Source organism: Urocampus carinirostris, chromosome 7, assembly GCF_059441175.1.
Source record: "Urocampus carinirostris isolate Australia breed hairy pipefish chromosome 7, RoL_Ucar_1.0, whole genome shotgun sequence".
NCBI classification, from domain to species: Eukaryota; Metazoa; Chordata; class Actinopteri; order Syngnathiformes; family Syngnathidae; genus Urocampus; species Urocampus carinirostris.
In genome coordinates this window covers 27,936,060-27,960,167 of record NC_142355.1, presented here as the reverse complement: position 1 = coordinate 27,960,167, position 24,108 = coordinate 27,936,060, and the positions used below count along the sequence as shown (strand labels likewise).

The window sequence follows — 24,108 nt, the reverse complement described above, 5'->3', positions numbered from 1 at the left end:
ACTCATGTGTGCTTCTCAGGCTATCACAAAGTAGTACCTATGCTAAAGTTTTGTCTCAGTCTGTTCAATCACAACTTTACGTTGGAGAGCCATGATCTTGTTGTGCACTTTTCAGCTTATCTCGTGCGAGGTAGAGCTTCTCTTGCTAAATTATGTTGAATTAATCCCAAGTGCTTAAAAATGACATGGTTAAACGGATTACAGAAGACCAATTTTTTCAGTTTGGTACAGAATGAGTAGTGTTCCTCTCCACAATCATGCCGATATGTTCTAAAATATTCCACACACCATGGGAATCGAGCAATTAATTCTCAAAGTTGAAAGTTTAAACTCATAACCCCATAGAGGTGTCATGTCACCTGATGACAACAAGAACTCAAAACATGTTGGGCGTGCTTTGATCATCAAAAGCTGTGTGGGGTAATTTCACCTCCTGTTGTGTACAGTGTGCGTTCCTTATTCATCTTCCCTTCCTTTTAGTTATGTGATTGTGAGTTTTCCTTTATGGTTTTTCGCCGCGTGTCTTACAATTACTATAATATTGTCCAGAAAGCTCCCGGTCATCCTCGCTGCATACTGCATGCTTTTGGTTGGCCAGTCTCCTGCTTTTCTGTGGATCCGTCCCCAGTTGACCCTTTCTAGCAGGGGAATAAATGCCTTGTCACCTGCGGGTTGAACCCATGTTAGCTCTCTGTTATTTTTGCCAGTTTGCCCCATTTTGCCTGCTCGCTATGTGTTGAACCATTGCACACCCACCTGCAACACATCGCCTAAGCTATCTCCACAAAAACTACCAAAACTTTGCTTGAAACACTCAATAACTTTTCAACTAATTAACAGGTAAACCAATAGAGTGACTGGCTTGCTAGGGTGCTGGTGTTCTTTACATAACGTCACAGCTCGGAAAGTCAAAGACAAGATGTTTTCAAAATACATTATCTTGGAAAATAATTGGAATATATCAATGACATATGTATAGACAGTTTGCAAAAAAACATGAACTATTTTCTTAAATTTCGTATGTTTTAGAATTTAAAGCGATGTAAATATTCTGGGGAATGACAATGAAACCATGAGACGAGTGTGACCGTTTTTTTCTTTTTGAATAACGATCCACAATCAGTGCCAGCGGAGCAGCCTTTATTTTTGTAGTTGTGCCCGACGACAGACCTAGGACAGCAACAAAAACATTGGGACAACGTTCATTGTGATGCATATTTCAACGTATTGTTGTTTGTAAACAAAACTGCAGAATGGATAAAATAAGTCAGCAGCAAGTCAGAAAAGAGCGTGAAAACAGCTCACCAATCAGGTTGGCCAGCTCAGAGTGACACGCCCTCTGTGATCGGCTGGAGGGGGACAAATTCATTACCTCACATTAACAGATCATTTGTATGTCCAATGTATTTTTTGAAAAAGAAAAAAAAAAGAAAAAAATACACAATAACTTGTAAGATAGTATGATGTTCAAACAACAAATTTTGACAAACTCGAACTTCTGAACGATAAGAAGCGTTTTTATCGGTATCAATACGCACAAAGTGTCCCTCCTGCCTGTTTTAGGATCAGAAATTGCAGAGAGGAAAGTACCAGAATGGAAAAATAGCTGTTTATTTTCTGACGTTTTATGTAAAATAATTCTCCTGGCATGGTTTTGGAGGTTAAAGTTCTGGTGGTATTGCAGTTGGTCAAAATAAAGGGCTGAGTATTTGAACTATACTGTTTAAATTAAATTTCCATTAAATATTGGCAAGCCATTTTGTTATTTACAAAGGTTGTTGGCATCAGCTCGAATATTATGCTATCTAATTTAGGAGCATTTAAAACCCCATAATCAATAAAAAGTAGGTTTCAGATAGGGGGATGTTGTAATGGTGGTCTGTGCAGCCCTTTTTATGTTTTTTTTGTGATTAAGGGTTATTCAAATAAATGTGATTTAGTTGAGTTAAAATACAAAATAAGAATATATATGGTAATTATTTTTACATTTTATTAACGTTTTGGAAAAACTAAAAATGTTTCAATGTATGTATTGTATAAAAGAGCATCATTATAAAATTATATCGTAAGAAATGTAAATCAGTTATAATTAAAATACTATTGTCTGAAAACTGTCAGGAATGTTAATCGAGAACAAGCAAATCACCATTATATATATATATTTTTTAAAAGATAAAGTAATATACCTCAAAGTGTTTTTTTTATGTACCCAATTGTGGTGGTATACTGTATTTGGACAAGAGAACAAAAGTATGAGGTCTACACAACTCATAAGCTTTAGAATATAAGTGTGTCTAAAGCCTAGATTTAAAGAACTTCCATTGAGGTTGCAGATCGTATCTCAGAACGCTTGACTTGAAATAGTCATTGATTAATCTCATTTCATGTATAGCTATTGTTTGTAGATTTAGCAGAGTCAATTTTTTTAACAATGAGCATATTAATTGTGTTGCATTTTCCCAAAGTTTTCGACTGAGTTCCATTGTAAAGCAGGAAATATAGCCTGCGTGATGATCCGTAGCCAACGGCCAAGTTGACCCGTTCCCCGTCACCACTAAGATGTATCATTAGCTGGCTATAATCCCATGAAGCGGAACAGGCAGAGCCTTGCATGACACGGGTTCCGTGATTTCACCCTAATCTCCGTCATTGTTTTGAGATACGTTTCATGGCGGGGATTAGTGGTTCAAATGATTAAAGCTGCCCGGGGGCCATCCAGATGTTGATTTTCAAACAATTGTTATTTGGTTGCAGAAGTTTGCTTTGTAGGTCGAAGATTGGCTGCTGTTATCAAAATACAATTGTTATAAGGCGACGTAGCAACATCATTTGGTAGGCAGGCCTGTTTGATTTGGCACACACTTTTAAAGACGGTTAAGATGAAAGTACACAAGGCCTGCCAAATTTTATTTGAAGTGGACATTTCATTAACTTGTCTTTAGCTCAAGTTCTAACCAGACCCCAAATTTTGCCAAAGTCGGACCTAAAATGTCAATCATTACGTTTGGGTCAGGCCAGGCTTTTCTCTTGATGACTCTGAGGCGCTTCCAGGCCGTGAGTAGTTTGGACCACGAGAGATCATGGTCCGAAAAAAAAACAGGTACTGTACTTAACTCTTGCAATGTCAATTGAAAGGACTTCTTCCTGCCACTGTCTACTATCCACTCGGCATTGTTCTTCTTTGTCTCTATTCTTCTCTCTCGCTTAGAATGCCACGCTACATTCATAAGGACCTACTGCTGCTGTGGTTCATGGCCCGATTTTCAACCAGTCAAAATTACGGAAGAACTTAAAATTTTCCCGTCAACTCTTAAAAAAAATAATCAGACAATGATGGAAAAGTTTTGATTCATGTATTCTCTGCAGACACAGAAATGGAAAATATGTAATTGGTCGGGCTCGGGCTGGGTCATGTTTTAATACAGTCGGGCCTGGGTCAGGCTATATCTGTTTAGGCCCGATCTTACCTCAAATTCTGGTCCATTTTGGCTATTTTCAGGAGTTCTTTAACCCCTTAAGACCTAGTGTACACATGCGTGAACATCAATGCATATCAAACAAGAGTTCTCAAGAGGTTTCAAAAGTCAACATCAAAAATGAAAAGCAGCCACAGTTTATGCAAAATTGATTTTGATTTCATCATAGCATGTGAGCAAAACATCACAGCAAAGTTTCATGACTCGTCACCAGTCCGGATTTGCCTCAGGTTTTGGAAAACTCTCCCCCCTGTAACTCTGAACTTAGCAAACGGACACTTGGTTGGCACGTCTAACTCATGGGTAGTTGCCGTAAGCCGTACTTAAAAAAGAGAGAAGACCACATGACTGAGGTTTTGTCTTTCGACACGTGACTCAGTCTTAGTGCTTGATGGTAGCAACACTGGAGCTTTTTTTGGTTATCACGGGTTAAGAAGAGGTTACAGTACTTATGGATATGTTTGGTCCTTGAATGCACCCCTTCACACAGTGAGTCTTATACTCTCCATTTCACGGAATGAAAATTGAAGCACGTACACTAGGCAAATTCAGCGTACTATAATTTTTCATGCGGGGGTGACTTTCCCCTTTAACAGTGATAGGCAAAATCGTGTAAGTACAAACCTTTCTTTTTTTTTTTTACAATTATTATAAACTTAGAGACTTTATTTTACTCTAAAACAAAAAACAAACCTTTTTACAGGCTCTAGCATTTGTTTCGCATCTAAAAGTACTGTATAAACCATTTTAAACAAATAATTACCCTACTGTTAAATAATAATTTGAAACATCAATGTGATCAACATGGCGGCATAGAGACCTTTTAGCCAATCAGAATGCATAACACAATGAACAATGTGAAAAGTGAACAATTTAGTGAGGCTTCACTTGTATCAGACACTAGATATTTTTGTTGTTGTAGTTGATGATTGTTGCACATTGGCTGAAGGGGAAGTTATTAGTGCTTCTTAAGAGTTTTGCCTCTAAAGACAATCCTTAAAAATGAGCACATATAAATTTTGTTTAGAAGTAAGTATTTAATGATAATTGCAGCACATATCCATGGCTTGAAATAAAACACAAAGGTATAAAAGTTTCTTTTGGCAACATGCAATTTGGTAGGCATGGTTAGACATGCCTCAAGAAACAAGACAATGACTATTTTAGCAGCAGGGAATAGTCCGACTGGGATCAGAAGTCAGATTTTTGGAGCAATCCGAATGAATACTTTACATGTCTAGAAATTAAACGAATAATCTTGTATACATGGTGTTTGCAAGTACTCTATTCTGATTACAAAACCAAAGCGACATCAGTACACAAATAAATGTTTCCACATTTATCTTTTGACATTAAGTAAAGGATGAATTGATTCATGCCCCTCACCAAATTAAACAAAGTACAGTACTTGTTTCCGTCGAACTCCAAAATTTAGTTCAATTGCTGTCTGTTTACAAGCAGTGCTCGTATGTGGCTTGACAAAAACAAAGATTTACACTATATATACATATATACAACTGTGACATCCACTATAGATGCAGTGGAGCATATTCGCTGTAGGGAAAGATAATGAAACAGAATTATCCTGGAGAAATTAACCAATACACGAGAGGCGTTTTTAGCGAGTCAGAGGAGTTTGTGTGTATCTTTCTACCAGAGTGCTTTGCGCCAAAATACATCCTCAAATGTGTATACATGCACAACTAATTAAATAAATGAAAGGACTAACCGAACAATTACAATCAAAATACTCAAAGTCAGACTCAGACCGTAATCGGATTTCTGTGCCGGACCACCTGGCTTTACACAACCGTAATAGTGGCATTATCAGTTTCAATTGGTACTATTGCCGACATGTAAACGTAGCCATTGTGTCCGCATATTCAAACTTCTGACAAATTCCAAGCATGTAAGAGTTTCTTAAATATGTTTTGCTTGGATCATTCCATGAGAGTAGTACCCTGCTCTGCTTTTGACGGTTTGCCTTTAACAAAGTCATCTACTAATACTACGATTCTCTTTGAACCTCACATAAAACCATCAAGTTGTCCGTCCCACTCGCAGCTAGCACTAAAATCATATAGATAAAGAAAATCCTGACCGCCACTGAAGTTTTTATACAGCTCTTGAATCATTATCACTGAACATTTTCATAAAAATAAGACAACTGAGCTGTGTATGAAAAAATGAGGAATACCGAGGTAGGCATGAAAACAGGAAGCATCCGCGTTCTCCCAGCTGATGGACTCTCGCTCACTGCCCTTCATCTGCTAATTGATTTAGCCTTTGAGCTCTGCCCGTCTGCAAAGGAGCACTTAAAGCGCTCGATCTAATACGGATGAAGAAGAACAGACGTTAGACAGACAAACAGGAGACACTTGGCTGGAGAGTTTTCTACTACTAATTCGACAGGCAACTCAATGCCTGCTGTGTAGTTTGGGGTGTTATCCGCTCTTCTATTTGAACATGTTCATATTTTTTAGTTTTTCACAAGCAAGAGGACAAATCTGACTGGAAATATTAATGTATTGAACTTTCAAACCCAAAACGATAATTCTGACAACCATCTAAAAGTCAAACCGATGCTTGAAATAATGACTGACGTCCATTATGTGAAATCTCACCGCACCATAACCAAATCCAAATTTGTAATATCATTATTTCAAAATGAGTACAGGCTTGAAACTATGACCCAAATTGCAATGTGAAGCAGAATAAAGTTCAAGACCACAGTAAATTCTAACCTCGGCTTAAAACATTCCTTTGCAATATTGCCTTTAAACCCTGACTCTGGTACCAAATGTAAAACCCAAACAAGGTGTCATTTTGGAACCCTCAAATTTCAGAATCACACAACTAGGTCATTCCAAACCCAACTTGCATTGACTTGAACTAAACTTAATGGGACTATTTGCTGGAAACAGAGTGTGCATTGCACATACATATCTTTGCTCTGGGAAGTCAGTGCTTTTTGCATTGAGGAGCTAAAAAAAACAATATAATCAAAACTCACTACTTGCTGTTTGTTTTACCCTATGCAAAAAGGGAGGTTATTTAAGGGAAGCGTAAGCCGATAACACACCCGGCAGCTAATCGGGGGTGTGGGATTTATTTGAGCGATGACCCTTTTTTGAGGTCACGCTAAAAACAACAATGTATGACATGACAATTGATCCCCTGCCTACTAATCACCTATGACTGGCACTTGATTTGCTCAAACTTTATTCTATAACAATATTCCAAATTCAAATTCTAAGTACTATGTGTGAACAGACATCATTGCACATTGTAATGAAGCATTTTCTCTATGTACATTCTGTTAGAAATCAAACTAAATCCATTCAGGGAAAAAAGAACACTACAAATGACTTGTAACATTCCTAAAAAAGGTATAACCTTCCAGCTGTGTGTTTCTCTCCTTCAGGGCATCCTGATCCCACAGTAAATACATCACAGTTTTAAATGTTTTCCAAGCAGATCCAATCCATTTCGTCAGTCTGATGAGCGATAGACCTGGTGACTTGTCATTTGAGACCATTACTGTCACTTATTGTGACACAAACCAAGCATGATTCTCTCGTTAATGTGTTTTCTGAATGGTTAGGGTCACATCACAAACATAGGAATGTGTTTTTTTGGACACTAGATAAACCATGGATGATGCAGCATGTGATGTGTCATAAGAATAAAATAACAATTTTTAATACGTTTTCCAGGTTCCTGCAAATATCAGAAAGTTGAGTGTAATATATTTTAATACAATTCAAATATATTTTACTGTCCAGGTCCTACATGCAAACTGGGAAACTTTTTTTTACAGAATAGTTTTATCAGTCATAAAATGTATCATCATAATTAATTGTAATGCTTTAATCGCGATTCATTGCAAATCAATGGCACATGTTAAATTTTCAATTTTATCACATCACTTGTTAATCAACATAACTATGGACAAATATGGTTACTAAATACTAATGTGGTTATATTTTTAGTGAACGTAAATACATCTCCCTGGAGAGGATCATGTGCGAAGCACTGGAGTAACAGGAAGGTGGTATTGGGGGACACAACATCACTAACCTCTGTTTTGCTGATGATATTGCTGCGTTGGCAGGAGACGAACAGGAACTCAGAGATCTGGTCAATCGCCTGGACAAAGCATCAAGCCAGTATGGCATGGAAATTAGCACAGAAAAAAACAAAAGTAACGGCCAATAATCCCCAAGGTATCATTACAAACATCACCATCAACCAAAGAGATCTAGCACGAAATTTAAATATCTTGGAACTGTCATATCACAACTGGAAAATCATGACCAGAATAGCTCAAACCACAGCACTTGCCAGTCTTAAAACCATCTGGAAGGACAAGAACATAACAGTGAAATCAAAGATCAGACTCATCCAAGCCCTGGTTACTTCCATCTTCCTATACGCCTTGTGAGACATGGACTCTCACAGCAAAACTGGAAAAGAAAATCCAGGCCATGGAGATACGATGCTACTGGAATTTTCGAAACATCAGCCACTTAGCCCATGTGACAAACGAAACGATGCGCAACACCATCAGAAGGCACATTGGACCCTCGAAAGAACTGTTGTCAACTGCGCAGACGGAAACTTCAGTGGTATGGTCACGTCGCAAGGTCATCAGGACTGACCAAGATAAGTCGCCAGGGCACAGTTTAAGGAGGCAGGAGGAGACAAAGACTGAAAAAGAACTGGGTCGACAACAATAAGGAATGGTCTGGTGCCAACTTTGCCACGACCAAAAACAGGCCAAGAACCTTCAACAGTGGAGAGATAATCTTGGATGTTGCCAAATTCTAATGTGGTTACATCTTTTAGTTAATTTAAAAATTCCAGTAATGTTTTGTATTGTATTTTTAAGCTAGAATTAGAATAGGTATTTCAAAACTAAATAGAATACACTAAGCAGTTGTGAGGAGTGTGAAATGTGGAATAAGTTTGTGTCTAAGTAATTTACTGCTTCTAGATGTCATTAGTATTCATTCAGAACTCATTTCTAGCGCAATTTGTATGCAAAACCAGACAAAGCTCAATTACTTGTTCTCATTCTAAATCAGTAATCAGCATATACTGTATGTATATGTATAAACTGTATTTTTTTGTATATAACGCACACTCGTGGATAACGCAAAACCTCAAATGATGTCAATTTTTTTTCACTTCTCAGGTCAGAATAAGCATTGTATGTTACAGATGTTGTTGAGTGTGTGCGCACATGATTTGAAAATATATACATATATATATATATATATATATATATATATGATTGAAATAATTTATTGACAACATAAACACAATACCAACATAGAATATAGAATGTACTGTATTTATTTAATGACCTTCAAAGTCGGATTCTTGACCTAATACACCAAAAAGTTGTTTCCCTTGTCGTGTTTTGCGTTTATTTATATCTTACGACGACTTTCTGTTTCCTCTGTTCCTTAACACTCCTTTCTGGTACAATGAATAAAAATAGTATAATGAGATACAATAATGAAATGCCTTTTTGTGTGTGACATCTATAGCACTGGTCCAGTGGTTAATATTCAGTGCTATCACAGCTTGACCTGGGTTTGATTCCCGTTGCATCCGATGTGTTGCAATTGTGGTCAGCGATATTTTTCAACTGATCAATCATTGCTCAAATACCGTAATATACTACCTTAAATCCTAAAACCTGAGGAAACACACACCCCAAATTTAAAGTTTTTTTTTTAGGTAAAAAGAAGTGTGTTATACATGTTGGATTACATTACTGACTACTACCAAAATTCAGACTTAATTATGTTTCAGTGACTTATACACTAAGTTCTCTACACAAAAAACAGTAAAGCATCAACTGTATTGCATTTAATATAACATTTAAGGGCTTAATGCCAGAGCAATCCATTTAATGCTATTTGATGCTTGTTAATGAACTTAAGACATCCTGATTAAACGCTAAATCCTGCAGAAACCCTTATAATGGGCAGACTCAGAACAATTTATCCCAGAGTTTTTGTAATACTGCTTTAAACTCATTTTCATCTTTTCACAAGTCCGAGTTTGTGGGACATGGCCAAAGTGGAATCCATAACCGACAAATGTATTTCCTCTCGGGCGTTATGCTACAATTGGTTCACGGAGGAAGTCAGTGCCGAGTTACTACAAATTGGTCCGCTATTACTACGCTAATGCCATTAGCCGCTCGTGGGCTGACCAACTGATCGGGACCATGCACTAGGATTGATCTACACAACAAAATCCCTTTGGGTATTACGTTGTGGCTAATCAGTTAGTGAGCTAATGAGCTTGTTTGACTAACCAGAGGGTCGTCATAGACATAAGTGCCTCATCTCACCTCAGCATAACTTAGCCATTTTCTGTCTTCTTTTTTCCAAACCACATACGACAAATAAACTTCCCAATTCTTTAATATGAGGCAAAAAAAAAAATACACAGGGCATATACAGCGTAGTTTTTACCGCTTACTTACACACTAAAAACATTCATTGTTATTGCCTTCAACTCAAAGAGCAAAACAGACCAAATTTTCCCACGGTACCATGAACACAAGATCAGCCACACACTTTTTGCGAGTACAGTCACACAATGATTTGTGAAGCGCTAAACACACCTGTATTTATTGAAATGATCCCACTTCCTTGCAATTCAAAAATACTGACATCTCATCACACGCATTGTTTAAAAAGTTGTAATGCAAAAATGCAGTGGGCGAGTTCACCTTCTTTCGACCAAAATGAAAGTCCGAGGAAAGAGAGTGAGATGAGTGACAAACGGAATTAGTTCGTTTTATTTTTCACTATATTTCTGGTGAGAGGAGGGAAATTACAATGTTATATATCTGCAACCTCTCTTTGTACTATACTTGGAGTAGCCAAATCACTCAGAGGTAAAAAAAAACAAACTTTGAGCGTTTAAAGATAAACATTGCATTGTAAAGCTTGTTCAAACAGGACTACGTTTTATAAATAAGGTTTGTGTTTCCAATGGTAGCATATGTGTTGAGAGTTTACATAATACAGTACTGTTTCAACAAGAGTTTCTCATTTTGCACAGCATGGAACATGTTCTGTATAATGCAGGCGGTCATGCTAATTATGTGTAACCTTACCAAATTCCATGCTCGTTATCTAAATTGTGCCTGCAATGCGCTGCGAACCTTTGCCGTGCACTGTAAGGGTGATGGTACAACAACGCAATGATTGACGCCACCCAAAAAAATAATTGAACTAGCCCAACTCATTCAACCAGTTCCTTTTGTACTGAGGAAATTCAATCAACCACACGGGCTGTTCTGTTTGGTTGTATGGTTTGGATGTTGTGCTTCTCATTCAAGCATGCTTTATCAATTAGTAACCACCGGTGTCAGATTTAAAACCCACATGCCAGATCTGCATCATTTTATGTGGCCCTTGCCTTTGTTTTAAAACTCAGAAAGAAAATAAAAAAAACAAACAACCAGGGTGGTTCACATTTTAGAACAATTCATGAGCAACACGGCTGGCCTGCAGACGTCTTAAACTCTGTTGTTACGCGCAGAACAAGCCTCACAACATTTTTAATGGGATTTTTATTAAGAAATATGCCGTTCATTGGATGTATAATGAAACATTATCTAAGGTAACGTAAAACCAATAAATGAGGTAATATCAGTGACATCAAAAACAACAGTCTGTTTGGCCATGATCATATAAACTGGTGCAGCTAACAATACTTCACTTGAGTGATGACGTTTAAATAGGATTGCTCATAACTCAAATTATTGCTCAAAGAACAAAGCTTAAAACTAAATATGAAAATTAATCCAATTCGAGGACTCGTAACCTGAAAGACCTACAGCAATATCTGTAAGTGAATGATGTACGGTGGAGGTAAGATCGGGCCTAAAAAATCCTGCCAGACCCGACACGGGCCCCATGGTATTAAAGCCCTGCCTAGCCGAGCCCCACGAATTAACTTAATTTGAAATACCGAGCCTAAAGTAAACCGAAAATTTTCTATTGTATTTGTGAGAACTCGGGAGGAGTGCGCCACTGAAAAGAGCAACGAGTGCGCCAACAAGTGCGCCAACAAATCGCAAGAGGAGGACAGAGTTCATCGGAGAGGAAAAAAAACTACAATGACCAATGGATAATTTTTTAAAAAGTCAGCACGAGAGAAGCCCAACCCGACCCAAACATAATAATTGACATTTTGGGCCGAACTTGTTTTGCATCAAAGGTTCACTGCGGTCAAGATTGCCATGTTTTTAACCAAGATGTACTATAAATATTAAAGTCCTGCTGGTTCTTTACAACCCAAAAAAATATCTACTTTACACAAAAGTTATTTGGCAACACACTAATGCGCCAGTAACTGAAAATAATTACAATTGTACCGCCCAAGATATTGGCAGACGCTGATGTCAAATGACAAATCACAAATTGTTCAAGGTTGTACTACAGTAGCAAATGTTTTTTACAGCACACTTCAGTGCTTTAGGTTCACTAAGATGAGCAAAACAGACATGAGAAATAGCTTGAATGTTAACTAATGGAATACAAGGTTATAGAATGCCAACAGTTTAGACTGTGAAGTCACAACACAACCACCTTTGAAGTCAAGTTTGTGTAGTTCATCTGCTGTTTTTGTGGGAAATAGCGATTACAGTACACAACTTGTGAGGTAAAAACAAAAATCTCACAAATTTCTAGACTACTACACAGTGGAATAGATGAATACATTTTTCAATATATGTAAAATGCAGAAGAAATCAATCAATGGAAATATATAAAAGTAAAAATGAAACAAAAAATATTTAGAATAAAAATTGTTAGTTAAAAATCAAAAATTGATTCTGCATTGAATCACAAACCCCCCAAAACCCCAGAAATGAATGACAGTCAGATTTGACTTGGTACAACAAAGTGTAGACAATAAATCCAGGATATTGTCATATTCTCACACAGCAAGACAGCGACCCACAATGCGATAACCTAAGCTTGATAAAATCACAGATTTTCTACAACGCAACAGGCCGGAAGACGGGACTTTGACAATGTCCTTCCAACTTCGTTTTTAGATAAGGAAATGTATTCCTAGTAGCATTTAAGATTGGTATTTTTATGTTGAAAGTGGTTCTTTGACAATGTTAAATAACTGCAAACCAAAAGTAGCGATTTTTAATAGATTTATTGAAAAAAATTATATATAAATATAACTGCATCGACATTTCGTTCTGTATACACGTGTACTAGAATGACAATAAAGTAGATCTGAATCTGAATCTGAATCTGAATCTGAACTGTTAATATTTGTAACAATGAATGTTTGCAATACAAGAATAAATAATGTGTGTTTTTCTTACAGTTTTTATAGTTCTTTTTCATAGAAAACATCTCGTAATTTGCAGGGTTTTTAGACCTTTTTCATGGCCAAATTCCATCCGTTTTTAAGGACTTTCAGAGCCATTTTTACAAGTTCTCCAGTACCATTAAAGGAAGAAATCTGGCATGAATCATGTATTTTGCAGAGCCACAATGAATAATCTATTCATCCATCCATTATCTGCACCGCTTATCCTCAGTAGGGTAGCGGGGGTGGTGGAGCCCATCCCAGTAATCTTCTGGTAGTGGGTAGGGGACACTTTGAACTGGTTGCCAGCCAGTCGCATGGCACACAGAGACAGACAATTCACCCGTTCATTCACACCTAGGGACAATTTCAACCAACCAATTATCCTGACATCCATGTTTTTGGAATGTGGGAGGAAACCGGCATGCCCGGAGAAAACCCACGTAAGCACGGGGATAGCATGCAAACTCCACATAGGAAGATCTCATCTCATGACCTCAGAACTGTGCTGCACATGTGCTAACCCCTGCCCTGCCATGCTGCCCCACAGTTAAAAATATATCTGCGATTTACATATACTTTTTTAAGACAGATAATTGCGAGATTTTGAGCAAATCACAAATCTATTTGTTTCTGAGACAAATCACTCCCCATATAGGCGTTGGGTAAAAATTATCATTTGTAGCTCACATTTTCAGTTGCAGAAAGTTCTTCCCATTACAACTTACCACTGGGAAATTCTACCCTGACTTTTTGCATGACCCATAATATATGTCGTATAACTGATTCGTAATCCCTGCACTAATACTCAACTCTTAGTGCACTGTTTAGGTGTAGCATGCACCTGTCCTCTTGTGCTCTTAAGAAAATGCCGTACAAACTAATCCCAGTTCCGTTTAATCGTGAGAAGAGAAATGCAATGGCAAAGGGAAGCCACCAGAGAGCATTGTCTGAGTCATTTTGAGGCTGAGACTCACTGAGAAACATGGCAACAATTTCAAGCATTTACAACTAGCACTTCACTCAAAATTCAGGCACTTTTTGATCCCCCAAAACATTACACTGAAATTCAAGGATTTTCAAGGATTTGAAGGGCTCATATGAACCCAGTTAACTGCCGTAGTAAACTACATAAGACTTAGTATTTAGTAGCTCTGCAGATAGCAAAAATATCTGAAATGATCTTTGGGGAATGTCTTTAACACACAGGACTGTGAAAATGGGTTAAATCCCCATTCTTCCTTTCCCTGATTTCCTTTCACACATTAAAAATAGCAAGCCAATATTATGCAGCAATTTATAGCAAGCGATTGCAATCGACGAAACAGGGTGATGGGATCTTTAATGTATCCCTTTGTTCTAAATCCCTCACCCATCCTTACACAGCTTCTAAAAAGAGCCTGGATACAATAAAAACTTTTTAACCTTAAACATATTTATAAAAAAAAACAACAACGAGTGAATGTCAATTCACCAAGCATATGAATTGTGACATGGAAAAAAAATGAAAGACAAGCTGCCCTTTGAGAAATCTGCCACTTCAAAGGACAGGAACCCCATGAGGACTGAGTAAATGTTTAAAACAAATAAGCCTTGAAATTAATTCCCATCGGGAAATACGTAATAGGCGAGTCCTCACTGTTTCATCTGGCTTTTTCTGTCCTTGTTATTTCATTTTAAAAGTGAAGCTGTGGTCAGTTGCCCACTTTCTTGTGAAGTTCCCGTGGAAAAACAAAGTTTCGCGGAATTTTGTCATAGAGATTTGAAAAGTACAATGCCAGATATCCACAAAATCAAATTGGCCTGCTCAGCACAATAACCAGTATCGTAACATTGTGGTTTAAAAGAAAAAGAAAACCTAAACGATGACCCTTGCTGCACGCTGAAATTGATGCAAACAAAACTATGTCTAAATTGCTCCCTTCTCCAACTAGTCAAGTCAAGTCATGTTTATTTGTATAGCCCTTAATCTCAAGGAGTCTTGAAGGGCTGCACAGACCACAGTTAGAACGGAGAGCCCCAGAATAAGGTCAGTCCTCACTGCTAAATTTCTCTAACTTGCCTCAGCACCCTCTCCACATCAGTGGCGTTTCGTTGCAAACCTTCCATTTTGTCGAATTTCAAAAATGATCCTGTTTTGAGAAACTAGCCACATATGCCATAAATATTATGACCAATGTTCTTTTTGAAGAACTAGAATATGAATAAGTAGTTTGGTGGAAGGCCAGAAGAATGTAAAATAGTTGATCAACTTGATTTTGGTTTTAGGTTTTGAATATTTTTCATAATGATTTGGTTGCCACACTTGGAATGGATGATGCTCACTTTTATTCCAAGTGACGCTCACAGACTTTTTATGGTTGCTGAGACCCGTGCAAGCTCAGAGGGAACATTGATTGTGACATGTTGGAGCAGTCTGACAGTTTAAGACAACAACAAAAACTAGCATCAAAGAGCAGCTGGCAACGGACAAACTTCAAGCCGAATTGCAAATTTTATAACAGTAACCATCTAGAGGAGAAGACATGCTTAGAAATATTGCAAAGCATATGTTGTGTTGTTTTGCCAGCCTCAGGTCTACCCAAATGATACCCAAAAAAATAAAAATAGAACTCTATAAAGTACGGGTGGGCAAACTACAGCCTGCGGACCTGTCAGACTTTTCAATCCAGCTCGTCAAAGGACAATAGTAAAAATATAATATATCAAAAATATCAAAATAAAGTAACACTAATAAGCTATTGCTGTTTTTGTGTCACTCCCAAGTTTCTCTTTGTGTACCCCCTCATGAAAAAACGTTTTTTTTTTTTCATAAGCATTAATTAACATGTACTCCATTCTAGGCCACTATTAAAATAGCTGGCTACATTTTTCTGTACTTGCATTTTTTTTTAAAACATATTTATTTTATTTATTGATATAGCTATCAAACGTCAACAAGGAAAAAAAAATTCTGAGCTGGCCTTACCACATTTGCAGTGCTTAAAAACATGGACATAATAATGTAATCTATTTTCATTTAATTCTGATTGTTTCAAAATCTATTGATAAACAAATATAAAATGAAACATAACATGTAAATATAGATATCTGCATTAGAGCTAAGATTCATGGCCCGAGCCCGAACCCGAACCCGAACCCGAGGCAATTTCGGGCCGGGTCGGGCCTGAAATGTCAGTCATACGGTCGGGTCGGGTCGGGTTCGGTCCTGCTTTTTTTTTTTTTTTTTTTTTTTTTTTTTTTTTTTTTTAATTAATTAATAATTATAAATATATGTTCATTAAAAATATATACTTAAACTATGTATGGATACTAGACCAAGGAATACTTGTTATAAAATAAATAATTTGGATAAAACGGAGAAGGAGCTGTAATTGCTTTTAACGGAGCCAGAGCATGCTCTGTGCACGTGACGTGACGTGAATGCTGTCCTCTTAATAATCTTCCCCTCCGCAAATTCGCGTGATTTTGGCCTGGTATCCCCGATATGGAGTCGGACCAACAAGAAGTTAAGGATAAACTCAAGAGAGGAGAACTGACGAGGAAAACGCACCCTGGTAAGAGTTTTAATAAGCGTTTTCTATAGAATACGATCGCTTTTGTCGGAAGTGTACATTGACGTTGGTGACATTTTCATCCGCGTTAAAAAACGCAATTTGCAGAATAAAATCACGCTTTATTGTTTAAATAAACGCGTTATATAGACTAGGATCTCCCAATTATTATAATTAGCTCGCTTTATTGTTTTAATAAGCGTTTTATATAGAATACGATCAGGGGGGGGGGGATTTGCATAGGAGTCGGAAAAGGGCACAACACGTCAACACCCCCTCAATGATAGTGCCGCGCTAAAATCTTAAGGACGTACTACTACTGCTGCTGTGGATTATGGCCCAATGATCAAGTCGTCAAAATGACGGACGCCCTTAAATGTTTTCGCTACCTCAAAAAAAAAAAACCGTCAATGACAGATTGTCGCTTAATGTAACATCTGCAGTGCAGACACAGAAATATAAAAGATGTAAATGTTTATACAGTTTTATTTCACTTAGGCCTAGATGTTGTAACAAAAGGCAGAGTTTAATTTGTTATCATAAATCACCCCTTCTTATAAATAAAATATGTAATTTCGGGCCCCCTCGGGCCGGGCCAGCAAATCCAGTTAATTAGTCGGGCTCGGTCCGGGTCGGGTTTAATACCCCTCGGGCCTGCGTCGGGCTCGGGTGCTTTTTTTGGGCCCGATCTTACCTCTAATCTGCATGCATATTTAGTCATAGTTGCAAAAGATAAGAATTTTATAAGTCTACATGATCTTTTGTACCTCGTGTATTGCATGTGTATCGGATTGAAGACTATCGACAGATACAAAAAAAATATCATTTTTTTCTTTCTGGCCCACTCCCTCTGCCAAATTTTTTAACCTAATGTGGCAGCCTAGAACCAGAATAAATTGCCCATCCTGTTATGAAGTTTTCTTTTACGATAGACACACTACACTTTGTTTGTTGGTTAGTTGGATTCCTTCACCACGAGGATCATAGGGGCACCATTTCCTGTGGTGTGACTTGGACAAGTACAGCCTGGTAGCACCCCTCCCAGGCCAACATATGTTTTCACCCGGTCCTGAACCTGGGACCTTTCGAGTGTTAGGCGAATGAGCTATAATTTGAAAAAATATCCTGACTTAATGAATAAAAAAGTGCATTATAGCCCATTGTCTTGTAAATCGCACCTCAATCAGAATTTGTAAAACTGTTAGGTTCATCGAAAACTCCCACCAATTTGCCCCACAGGCAGATTTAAACTGTAAAACCGTTGCAGAATTTATAATTTGCAGACCAAGAGGCAGTTTCTCCGCGGGGAAGAACTTGTCAATCGCTATCTTTTCGTTCATCCCATGTGGGGCTCGGGGGGGCCATAAATAATAGGTAACGGCTTTTATTGGGTGAACTCTTTAGCCCTTATTTTCACATGACAGGAGGGCGCGGGAAATTGAGTAAAAAAAATAAACCAAAGTTACACCTGCGAGCCACATGAACAGCCATCTATTTCTCTATTTGCCGAGCCTTGTAACTGGATCTTGTGACTTTTACAGCAAGAGAAGCGGCATAAATCCTGGACCGATCGCTGTCCGGACGATTGACTGTTTTATTACTAGCCCAGACTTTTGGCAATGGAGAAAGAATCAGCTCTAAATTGGTAGATAGCCAATCTCACATTTTCCTTGTTCTGTACCCACTCACACCAAAGAATAATTTGCAAATTTGAAGTGTATATCTACTTTTTTAAGTGATGAGGTTAAAAATTGTATCAGTCGATTTTCAAAAAAAAAACTAATTGCTTCTATAACTAATTACAGAGTTTTTTGTTTAAACAAAGGAGTTAACATAAAGGGAAAAAAACAATTGTCCCGCAGAAACGAGCTGGTGAAAAGGAGACTGAAAAAGAAAGGCAGACGATTGAAGAACGCCCACTCCTCGCAGAGACAAGTCAGCTCTAAACTTGCACTGAACAAGCTTAAGGATAATGACGGTGGATCCCATCCAAACTTTACGGGAGTAGTGTCAAAACTGTTGGGACTGGTTAAACTTGTCTCGGCGCATATTCAGGCTAGCTCCATTAACAAATGACTAATCAGTGAGCAGTGTGAGTGTAAAGTAAACCGATTATTGCAGGAAATGTGATTACAAGAGAAACCTAATCTGATTGAATAATGGCTTGGATCAGCGATTCTTATACAAACTCCCATTCATTGGTCATTCTTTGATACGTACATTACATCAAAGATAACAACGTTGGTTACGGGCCAACTGAACAGTACCTTAGGGAAATGAGTATTCATAGACTGAGTCAAAAAGCTGAATTATGTTTCATTAACAGTAGGGAAGACCAAATCAATGAATTGTGATGCAATAATCGCTTAGTCTGTCAAGTCGTACCCACATTCCTAAATAAAGTAGGAGTGAACAAGCTGCTATCCAGTGAACTGTGCATATGGGTACATTTGCTGTCGCAGTTGGTTTGAAATAAGAAGTGTGGATTATCTGATATGATTGGTTTGTTATAGCTGTTTGATCAAATTAGAAATGTGCATGATGGGGCTACAGGTTAACCAACAGTAAAACCTTTTTAAATTGATGTGAATCCTGGATGCAAAAGTTTCAATGGTAAATCTACAACGACGGCATGTTGTCTAGCAAAAATTGTTCTTGTAATTTGAGGAAAAAACATTGGTCATCAGATCTTGAAAACAACTGTGGCAATGTGGGGTTGGTGTATTAAGTTTATATTTGCATTTTTAATGAATATCGCTGCTTGGATTGACTCACATATTAAACCACACTACAGTAGCACAAATTTTCCGTGTTTTTTCTGGTGACTTAAAGTGAGATATTTTTAGCTGTTAAAGATGCTGGGACTTTATTAAGGCAAGCGAAGCGAGGAAGACTGAAAACCAGCTCATAGTCTGTGGTTTCACACGCAATATTATATGCCAACAGCTCGTATAATACTGTGAAGGTTTTGCGCTTGGAAAGTGAAACAGACAAACACTGCAAGGGTACAGATAATAAATCCATCACTTCAATGTTTTTGGTAAGCCAGTAAACTTATGAAAACCATGTTTTGTTCTATTTAAGAAAAAAAAAACTTCAGCCTGGTTTCTACTTAGCAAAATTCGGTGGAAAAAAACAAGTTCCTATCAGACATGTAATGAGTCTCATGTCAGTACTTGCCGAATCACTTGTCCAGTGTTATGCCCCACACGTGAATATAAAAGTTGAAATCGTAGTAGTAAAAACAACAAAAGGAGTATTTGAATCCAAAGTCAAGAACAAGAAGTTGAACAGCCAAGAACCTCTTGACTGCGAGGCAGGCGCGCAAACAGCCCGCTCAGTATACCCGCCACAAATGGACATAATAATAAAGATCAGAAGAAAAGGTATTCATCATTAAACATCATTATGGCAATACAATATGTTTCATGAAAATGTTACGGCAGTAAAAATTAGATCGACAGATGTCGTCAATTAGCATTATATTAAGTTGAGGCCTTGCAACACAGGACTAAAAATGTATTTAAAAAACACACACGCATACAGTGTATATCATATATAAGATCATATCGTTGCTGTCATGTGAAAAAAACACATCACTGAATATGTTTTGTTGCTCTATCAACTTTAAATAGATTATCAAAGCAACATTTAAAACAGTAATTATTTTCTAAAGCGGTCAATATGTAAATGTATTGTTGGTTTCAGGTTAAATAAACATTGAGAGGAATAGTGAGGATTTTTCATCCTCCTGAAAATAAAAAACAAATGTTATAGACAAGGTTGCTTCACATGACAGCGCCGATAGCTTCAGGAGGAATGTTGCATTTATACGGGTTACGTAAATCAAAAGGGTTTGAACTTGAGGTGGCTTGACATAAAGCAGACGTGGTGCATTCAGATAGTGCAAAATCACCTCAGAAAAAAAATCTATTAGGATTGTTGAGAACAATTGAGGAAGTATAATGATTACAAAACACAAAAGCTGCTCAGTCAAGCTCGGGCGGTCAATTCACAAACCGTGTCACACATAATCTTCTCCACGAAGCATTTAAAGTAAGTGGTCAAGAACGACGCATCTATCGAGGAATCCAGATGATACACATGTATTTCAGGACCATGTCTTATCACAGAACCTACTCACATTACATTCACAAATCAATTCCACACTATATGCTCAGTTATATCTGTATTTAAAAAACTTCTTTCAAATGAGGAAAAGACTACTCATTTTAAGTAGCGGTGTTTTCAAGGACTACATCAATTCACAACCCCTACAGGTTATTTTTGTAATTTATACCTTGCAAGTGACCAAACAACCCTTAAGCAATAGTGTATTCGAACACCGTATTATCCCAGAAGAATATTCGCCAATAAATTAAGAAGTGACACTGAATTATTATGTCCTAAGGCAGTGTTTTTCAACCTTTTTTGACATTGGAATCATTTTGCGGCACACCACTAACCAAAAATGTTATAAAATGACACTTAACAGTATGTTTATTCCATTATAATTTACAATACCCCCAGTTTTTACAGCACAGGCACTTGACAATGACATAATATTTTCAGAAAATGATTCATAAATGTTTTATAAAATTTTCAATTTTAAAAAGTGACATTGGATGATTTCTCACGGCACACCAGACGATCTCTCACGGCACACTAGTGTGTCGCGACACAGAGGTTGAAAATCACTGTCCTAAGGGTTGTGGTGCATTTAGTGGCAAATTAAAGAAATCAAATAAATAAGCTATATGACAACTTTCGTCAAAAATGCACATATGGTAACAAAAAAAACAATAATAACAAGTAAGATTTCTTTAACATGTACTTAACCATTAATTATTATTATGTGCTACAGATATCACAGCTATTGACCACCATCGTTATTATTATTAATAATAGATTCATTATTATTAACATCGCTAGTGAAATAATGAATCGTTATGGTCACTTCACGATTCTAATTAAAAGCTATTTGGATTCGTTCAGGGGTACCCACTTCAAGTGAAGTAACTGTTAACCCCCGCATGCACAAATATTGACCCTCGTTGGGCGCAAGAAAAGCCTCACACTTACTGTACTTGCAAAAGTATCACACGCATCAAAACACAAATTGCAATAAAACTTGCATGCATTCATCCCAAAACAACGTCACACTTACTTTTGGCTTCTTCATATGGAACGACAGGGGACAAGCTTGAGTGTGCGAAAGCCTATTTTATTTTACTTCTACGGGCAGGAAAGGGGTTGTCATCATCTTGTGTGCACATATCCAACGCGTCAAAATTAGTATCCGAGAAAAGAAGACCCTCCTCAAAAAAATTAAAAAATAAAAATCTCCCCAAAAATTAGGGATGAGTGGTGATCTCTGCGCGACTCAAGTCATTGAGTGAGTGAACGAGTGCTTAATTTTGCAGGCGGCGTGCAAAAAAAAAAAAAAAAAAAAAAAAAAAAGTCCGAACGGCGCGCGTACATCCAGAAGGCTTCCGCGCAAGAAGGGCGCAACGCTTTATAATAAGGAGTGCAAACTGCATCCAGAGCAAGGGACGAGCTCTGGAGAAAGAGAGGGAGAGAGAGAGGACATAGAGAAAGTAAGAGAGAGAGAGAAACAGAGAGAGAGAGAGAGAGACGCCTCCTCTACCTCCCTCTGCAACCACCGCGCGCGCGCTCCTCAAGCAACAGCTTCTATTTGTCATAATATTCGATTAACCTTGAGTAATGCTGTTCACTCACTGTTCAATGTATTATGGTAAATTTCATTCAGTCCCTTTGTTTTTATTTATTTCAGGCAATTTCATCCTTTGTGAACACGCGTAAATATAAATTGGATCATAACAGAATAGCTGAAAGGGAATGGGACGAAGAAAACGTAAATAATCCCACCCCGTACTTCAGGGGTCGGGAACCTATGGCTATTTTCATGAGTTCCCAAGGCTTGGAGACCAAATTGGTTCCATGAAAACTTCTCCCTAGTTAGTTAGTTAGTTAGATCGATAGTTAGATAGTTAGATACTTAGATACTTAGTTAGATACTTAGATAGATAGATAGATAGATAGATAGATAGATAGATAGATAGATAGATAGATAGATAGATAGATAGATAGATAGATAGATAGATAGATAGATAGATAGATAGATAGATAGATAGATAGATAGATAGATAGATAGATAGATAGATAGATAGATAGATAGATAGATAGATAGATAGATAGATAGATAGATAGATAGATAGATAGATAGATACTTAGGGCAAATTTCATGATCCTCATGATCCTTGGGGGTTCGTCATCGCCGGGCCGTGGCCCTCCACTTCTCTGAGTCCCAGTTTGTCATGGAGATTTTTCCCCGCATCCCTGGTGTAGCCCGTTTCCCTCCCTTCCTTCATTCAGCCTGATCAATTTGACGTTATTACGCCGGTCACAATTTTCATAGTCGTCTACCTGGCTCCACAGTTGCTTGATTTTGTTGCATGGGTCGTCATTTTCACTGGCCAAATCAATTCAAGTCAAGTCAAGTCATGTTTCTTTGTGATGCCCTTAATCACAAAGAGTTTCAAAGGGCTGCACAGATCAAAGAATATTGCAAACTACAGACTATCATGACACCATCCCCTCACCTAAAACCTACACAAGGGCAAATAATACACATATTATCAACATAAAATATAGGTTATTCATATGCTATAGAATAGAAGTGTGTTTTAAGCTTAGATTTAAACATTTCCACTGAGGTTGCAGATCGAATCTCAGGGGGAAGAGCATTCCACAGCACCGGGGCCCGAATAGAGAATGCTCTCGAACCTGCGGATCTCTTCTTGGCTCTCGGGATCACTAGTAAACCAGCGTTTTCAGAGGGAAGGCTCCAGACCGGAACATAGGGGGGAAATTAAATCTGAAAGATATGAGGGAGCAAGTCTATGCATGATTTTGTATAATACACGGCGGCGCAGTGGTTAGCGCTTGTGCGGCACAGTTCATGTCATGGGAACCTGTCGTGGGTTCAAATCCAGCTCCAGACTTCCTGTGCGGAGTTTGTATGTTCTCCCCGTGCTTGCGTGGGTTTCCTCCGGGCACTCCGGTTTCCTCCCACGTTCCAAAAACATGCATTTCAGGTGAATTGGCGGGTCCAAATTGTCCCTAGGTGTGAATGAGCGAATGAGTTGTCTGTCCCTGTGTGCCCTGCGATTGGCTGGCAACCAGTTCAGGGTGTCCCCTGCCCACTGCCCGGAGATGGCTGGGATGGGCTCCAGCCCCCCCGCGACCCTAATGAGGATAAGCGGTACGGCTGATGAGATGAGACAAACAGAACCTTAAAATCACATCTTAAGCTAACAGGGAGCCAATGCAGGTCAGCTAAAATGGGGGTAATGTGATCAAACTTTCTTGTCTTAGTTAAAAGCCTCGCTGCAGCATTTTGTACCAGCTGAAGGCTCTTGATTTTGGACTTAGGGAGACCAGAGAGGAGTGCATTACAGTAATGGAGATGGGAAGTAACAAACGCTTGAATTATAATCCCCGCATCTGACAAAGAGAGCATAGGACGAATTTTAGCAATGTTGCGAAGATGGAAGAAAGCTGTTCCAGTAATATTCTTCACGTGTGTTTGAAGGGACACATCTGGGTTAAATATGACACCTAAATCTTTGACTGAGTCACTATGGGTGATAATACATTTGTCCATGTTCAGAGCAGTTTTTGAGAACAAG

At 38.0% G+C, this 24,108-nt stretch overlaps 1 protein-coding gene across 1 annotated transcript in view; it reads right to left on the bottom strand.

The window, feature by feature from the left end:
* The window catches only part of kitlga (kit ligand a), a 57,547-nt gene extending 35,712 nt beyond the window's left edge, over positions 1–21,835 (bottom strand). Inside the window, exon 1 of the mRNA XM_088340438.1 lies at positions 21,564–21,835. Coding sequence (XP_088196564.1) covers positions 21,564–21,578 — 15 coding nt within the window. The 5' untranslated portion in view covers positions 21,579–21,835. The remainder of the gene's footprint in view (positions 1–21,563) is intronic.
* Between the last annotated feature and the right edge of the window lie 2,273 nt (positions 21,836–24,108).